A 6,200-nucleotide genomic window follows, 5' to 3' on the forward strand; every position below is an offset into this window, starting at 1 on the left:
AGTCATCTGGTGATGTCCTCCCGCCCTTCACATATGTGCATCCACACACCCACTACAACAAGTATATACACCATACGTACAACATAACATGCACACTCCAGAATTAAAAAATACATATCGGTGGATAGCTTGTATACATATTATGGAAAATTATACATAGGCTATACGGTTATCTTGGAACTCAATATGTAGACTTTGCTTGCTTCAAACTCACAGAAGTCCGCCTGCCTTTGCCTCCCAAGTGCTGGGATCAAAGGTATGCACCACTTTTGTCATGTCCAGGTGACTTTTTTTTTTTTAATATAATTTTATGTGTATGAATGTTTTGTAGGTGTGTATGTGTACTCTATGCATGCCAGGTGCCTGTGGAGTCCAGAAGAGGATCTTCTGGAACTGGACTTAGAGGTGATTGTGAGCCACCATGTTGGTGCTAGCAGTTGAATCCAGAAATTGAATCCAAAAGCAACAAGTGTTCTAAACTGCTCAGCTACTTCTCCAGCCCCTAGGAGTAAGATTGTGATCTATTTTATGACTTGAATGAATCTTGAAAGCATTTTACTAAGCCTGAAATAAAAGGGTTAGTGCTGAAACAATCCAGTAAAATAAGCTGCCTCCAATAGACAGATTTCTAGACACAGAAAGTAGAGGATTCCTGAAGAGCTGAAAGGGCAGATGGGATGTGTGCACTTAGTGGGTAGACTTGTTAGCTTAGGGAGGTGGACAGTGCCGAGGGCTGCACAGCAGTGTAGGTGTGCTGATACCCCTGACTGGCATGCTTGTGTGGTAAAAATGGCAGTTTCCTTCTGCTACTTTCCCTGGAGCCCAGACTCATCTCACAGAGGTTTGCATGCTTCTGCCTCAAGAGTGCTGCTGTTAAGGGTGTGTGCCACAGTGCCCAGCACCGATTTTTTAATTTAATTTTTCTATTTTTTGTTTGCTTTGTTGTGTTTTCCGAGACAGGGTTTCTCTGTGTAGCCCTGGCTGTCCTGGAACTCACTCTGTAGACCAGGCTGGCCTTGAACTCAGAAATCCACCTGCCTCTGCCTCCCACGCGCTGGGATTAAAGGCACGTGCCACCACTGCCCAGCTAATTTTTGTATTTTGAAAACAGGATTTGAATATGTAGTTCTAAGCTAGCCTAGAACTCACTATGTAGAACATGCTGTCTTCAGACCTACAGAGATCTACCTGTCTATCTTGTGTGATGTGAGTGCTGGGATTAAAGGGTGTGTGCTACCAACCCCTGGCTCTAAGATTTTATGGGATAGGTATTTTAATTTGTTAAAGTCAGTAGTTTGAAACTGCCGTTTAAGAACTTGTGAGGGACTGGAGCAGTGGTGGAGCATACCTTTAATTCCAGTACTCTGGAGACAGAGATAGGTAGGTCTCTGAGTTCGAGACCAGCCTGGTCTATAAAGCGAGTTCCAGGACAGCCAGGGTTACACAGAGTAAAACCTGTTTCAATAAAGACAAAACAAAACCAAAACAAAAGAATTTGTGAGACATGTACAGTTTATACTGGACCAGAATGTCACTTTGTTTTTTTAGGGTTTTTTTGTTTTGTTTTGTTTTTTGAGACAGGGTATCTTTGTGTAGCCCTGACTGTCCTGGAATTCACTATGTAGACCAGACTGGCCTCAAACTCACAAATCCGCCTGCCTCTGCCTCCCAAGTGCGCCACCACTGCCCAGCAGAACTTTTATAGAAAACTTTAATTGTGCTTTTCTGGGTGGAGCTGACTCTGAGTATGGTTGCCATTCTTCTTGACTCTGGCCCAGAGTTCCTCCTGCTTGAGAATGTGGTACACCACTTCAAGTACCCTTGTGTGCTGGACTTGAAGATGGGTACCCGACAGCATGGGGATGATGCTTCAGCTGAGAAGGCAGCCCGGCAGATGAGGAAGTGTGAGCAGAGCACGTCGGCCACGCTGGGGGTCAGGGTCTGTGGCATGCAGGTGAGTCACCATGCTGAGAGCCCAGTGCTGCCGAGTGCATGGGTTAGGTTGTGCCCGTGCCTGCCTGACACCTGTGTTCTCCTGGCCTGCATTGTTCCAGAATCTCCTCCTAACAGGTGAGTCACCCACAGGGTGCTGAGTGGTTTTGCAGGTGGGTTCACTGAGCCCTGCTTTCCTCACTCTCTGGCTGAGCTCCGTGCAGGCTCATTGAGAGAGCCTGTTACCCTGTCATGGGGAAAGTAAGACTTGTCTGTCAGCAGTGTGTTCCCAGTTAGAGTCTAGCTTGGAGGCAGGCTTCAAAAGTGATGGCAATAGGCCTGGTGTTGGCTTTCACAGCTCCATGACTGGAAAACCTGGGGTGAATGTGGCCTCCCTGCTCCAGTAGGAGGAGCTGAAGAGCTCAGGTTGGTCAGAGTGCCTTCCAGACTGGTTTGGTTGTTTGGTTGGTTGGGGGTTGGTTGGGGGTTTTGTTTTCTTTTTTTCTTTCTTTCTTTTTTTTTTTTTTAGTTGGGGAGGGCACTTTGTGCCATCAGACCTTCCTGGTTCTCAACCTTGTCCTGTCTCCTGGGATTTCAGGTGTTCCAGCTGGACACAGGTCATTACCTCTGCAGGAATAAGTACTATGGTCGTGGACTCTCCATCGAAGGCTTCCGCAATGCCCTCTATCAGTACCTGCACAATGGATTGGACCTGCGACGCGATCTTTTTGAGCCTATCCTGAGCAAACTGCGGGGCCTCAAAGCTGTGCTGGAGCGGCAGGCCTCCTACCGCTTCTACTCCAGTTCCCTGCTTGTCATCTATGATGGCAAGGAGTGCCGGTCTGAGCTACGTCTCAAGCACGTGGACATGGGGCTCCCTGAGGCGCCACCTGCCTGTGGCCCCAGCACCAGCCCTAGCAACACCAGTCTTGAGGCTGGCCCCTCTTCTCCACCCAAGGTGGATGTCCGCATGATTGACTTTGCACACAGCACATTCAAGGGCTTCCGGGATGACCCCACTGTTCACGATGGGCCAGACAGAGGCTATGTGTTTGGCTTGGAGAGTCTTATCGGCATCATGGAGCAGATGCGGGATGAGAACCAGTAGGCCCAGTGCTGGGCCCGGACCCCTTCCTCTCTACCCACAGGCAGGGACCATTGCTCTGAACTTGCTGTGAGGACACACAGACTTGCTTTTAAAGGGTTATATTTCTCTTTGGTGTAAACTAAAAGAAATGTTTTTAGCTGTAGCCTGGAATCCATATATATAAAGCAGAGGAGGGCAGAACATTCATCCTCCAGCCAGGCTCTGTATGTAGCTCTGGCTGTGACTGCTGTGTCCAGGCTCACTCAGGAAGGAAGAGCTGGCCCCAGTGGGCTTGACAGCAAAGAGAACGTCTTGAACTTTGCTTTCCCTTGCCTAAGGCATTTGGGATTTGGGGCTCTGGGGCTCTGCTGATCGTGAGGGGAAGCCCTCGGCTGGCACAATCTCTCCATGCCCAGTCATCCTTTATTTCCCAGAACTGGGGAAGGTTAAGTGCCCACATCCTGTGGGCCTTTCTAGTTTGTGCCAGTGCTTTAACAGATGCCCTCAGGGCATTAGAGGGCTAACTGCACATACGGACTCATCCTTGGGTCTGATTTTGGCATGGGGCTAGATTTGTGAAACTGAGCTAAGGCCAGTTCACAGCAGAGGACAGGCCCTGGGCTCTCTGGACACCCACTGGCATGTAACCCTGTTCCTCTCTCATAACCCCAGCCAGCCACTCGCTGGGATCCCTGTCCTAAGGAGGCCTCCTATCCTCCTCTCCCACTAAGATGGGCACTGTTTGCTGAGGAGAGTCGGCCTCCCAGGAGGCCTAAGGACCTCAAGTGGCCCTGGCCCAGACAGTATTTGCAGTTCTTGGGCTCTGGTTGGTATCTTTTCCTCAACCTTGGGCAGCTGTGCTGCCTTTGGATGGGCTGCTCCTCCCAGGGCTCAGGAACGGTGTCCGCTCAGGGTCTTCTCCAAGCCAAGCTTGAGGCAGCAGCCCAGTATGTGGTGCTCCAGGCTCTAGGCCTGGAGGGAGAACTTTAAACTTATTTGCTTTTAGGGACATAGGGCCCTGGGCACAGGTGCTCAGAGTCTGCTGAGAGCTTTTTCTGATTAATCCTTGGGTTTGTCAGTAAGTCCGTTTGTCCATCTGCTAGCCTCTATTTTGTGGTGAGCTTTCTGGAGTATAGCCTTGTTGATTAGTGTATACCGGTTTCCTTCATGCTTTCTTGAGCAGAATATTCTCCTTCCCGTTTCTGAGGTGAGCTTTGCTCCTGTGCCCTTCCTCAGAAGGTTCTACTGTTGCAAACTTGGTAGCCAAATGATTTGGAGTGGTTTATCTGCTGGCCCAGTGGCCTTCTTGTGGACCTGGGGTATTGCCTTCAGCACTAACAGTGGGTAGTGAAGGCTTGTGGGTGACCCTGACCTATTGCTTTTATTTTTGATGGTAGAGGCCTGCTGCCTGTAACATGGGTGTCCGACAGCTTACACTACACTAGTCATTGCCAAGGCGAGCAACAGTCTCCAAGTCTATCACTTCTAAGATGTCTCTGTGTTGGCGTTTGGAGGCAATCCTGCCAGCCTTTGAGAGAAACTGGTAACGAATGGCATAGTTTCCAGGTTCTTAGAGATGCAGCCTCTGAAAAGGGTTCTGTGACGTATTCAAGTCAGTCTTCTGACCCTGGTGCCAGCGGTGGGCAGGTTCCCATTCCTTAGGGCCCGGAGGCACAGCTTTGCCCACTTCTGGTTACTAACAACGGTCTTCTGCCCAGTAGTTATGCTTCAGCCACGCGGGCCGCAAGAGTTCATTAGTGTGGACACCTTTTTGACAGGATAGAGCTCAAGAGGGGAGTTTGGGGCCTGCAGAGACCTCCTAGGAATGTGCTGTACTTCCTGATTTACCAGATTTTGGGAGGTGCTGCCCCCATTCTGCTGCTTCTCACGTAGCAGGGAGGTGGTAGGCACTTAGACTGTTCCTGCCACTACAGCGTGGAAAAGCTGGGATTTGCTGCTGCTTAAGGGCAGGGCCTCACTTTTCAGCACTTTTGATATTTGGAGGCCCAGCTCGGTTATCAAATAGGTGGTGACAAGTGTGTGCAAACACTTTTACCACTGCTCTTCTGCCTGTCCCAGGCTAGAGCCCTGTCCTTTTCCTGACAGGCCCTGCCTTCCCAACCTCAACTGGGGACCAAAGTGCAACTCGGGATCATGGGTTGGGGAGCTCACTCCATTGTATTTCCTGGGCCAAGCCCACACCAGCCTGGGGAGATGGGTGGGAGTGAAATGGGATGGGTGCAGCTTAAAGAGGAAGGGACCAGTAGAACAACTTCCTTGCCTGGGACCCCAACCCCTCCCAGCTGTGGGCCTGTGCAGTGGTGGGATTTTCCTAGGGCAAGGGACCTGGACTCATTCAGTATCCACTGCTCATTCGCTCACATCTGGCCACGTGCACGTTTCCTAGACGCAAACTGCTTTGAACTTTACAGCTGTATAAGTTGGTTATGTGTGCGCGCTCATTTTAAAAACTACATTTTAATGAGGAAAAAGGAGAGCCTGGGGAAAGTTCCTTTGCGTCTGTGGAGGAAATGCAAGACTTCGAAATCTGGAAATTGTTACCTACTCCTTTCCTGGAAGCTACACACCCTAAGACCTGCGCCTGGATACGTACGTGGCTCCACTGGCGCTTAGGCGCGCTTGCGTTTCCCCGGGTCTTGTGTGGTGGAGAGGAGTGCTTGGCCCAAGCTGGCCGTTCTCTGTACACCCAGCGCTACCCGCCCGCTTGTGTCCGGTCGTATACGTCAAAATAAAGCCTCTAGAAACCGAATTCTGTCCAAATCTTTGAAAACTTCATCGCCTCCCGTTGGGCCGACCCGGCTAGTCTAGGTCATCCACCTGAGGGGACGGTGCCCGGACTCGGACAAGTGCAGCGGGACAGTGCCGTAGCTAGGGATGGGGGATCGGGGAAGGCAGCACGGGAGGGGTTGGATTTGGGGGTCAGAGCAAGTATTGAGGGACAGAGTCATCTGGGCGCACCAGGAATGGCATTTGGAGGCGAGGCGGCATCGGCGGGGCGGGGCGGGGCGGGGCGGGGCGGGGCGGATGGCTGCTGCCGCGTGGCGGACTGGGTTCCGATAGGAAGCTAAGCCTCCTCTAGCAGTTCCGCCTTTAGATCCGCCAATGGGCATCTGACTCGCGAGTTTTCCGTGTCCCCATGGCAGCCCGGCGCGTTGGAAAT

General features: G+C 51.1%; 1 protein-coding gene across 5 annotated transcripts in view; it reads left to right on the forward strand.

The window, feature by feature from the left end:
• Ip6k1 (inositol hexakisphosphate kinase 1) overlaps positions 1-5,785 on the forward strand; it is a 42,317-nt gene extending 36,532 nt beyond the window's left edge. For 4 of the 5 annotated variants that reach the window (XM_031343197.1, XM_031343198.1, XM_031343199.1 and 1 more), the window contains 2 exons: positions 1,779-1,954; positions 2,531-3,182. In XM_031343197.1, coding sequence (XP_031199057.1) covers positions 1,779-1,954; positions 2,531-3,040 — 686 coding nt within the window. In that variant the 3' untranslated portion in view covers positions 3,041-3,182. Of the gene's footprint in view, positions 1-1,778; positions 1,955-2,530 lie in introns of all 5 variants that reach the window. The other variant, XM_031343196.1, reaches the window with a different exon arrangement.
• The last annotated feature ends 415 nt before the right edge of the window (positions 5,786-6,200 follow it).

This window comes from Mastomys coucha, unplaced genomic scaffold, assembly GCF_008632895.1.
Source record: "Mastomys coucha isolate ucsf_1 unplaced genomic scaffold, UCSF_Mcou_1 pScaffold23, whole genome shotgun sequence".
NCBI lineage: Eukaryota > Metazoa > Chordata > Mammalia > Rodentia > Muridae > Mastomys > Mastomys coucha.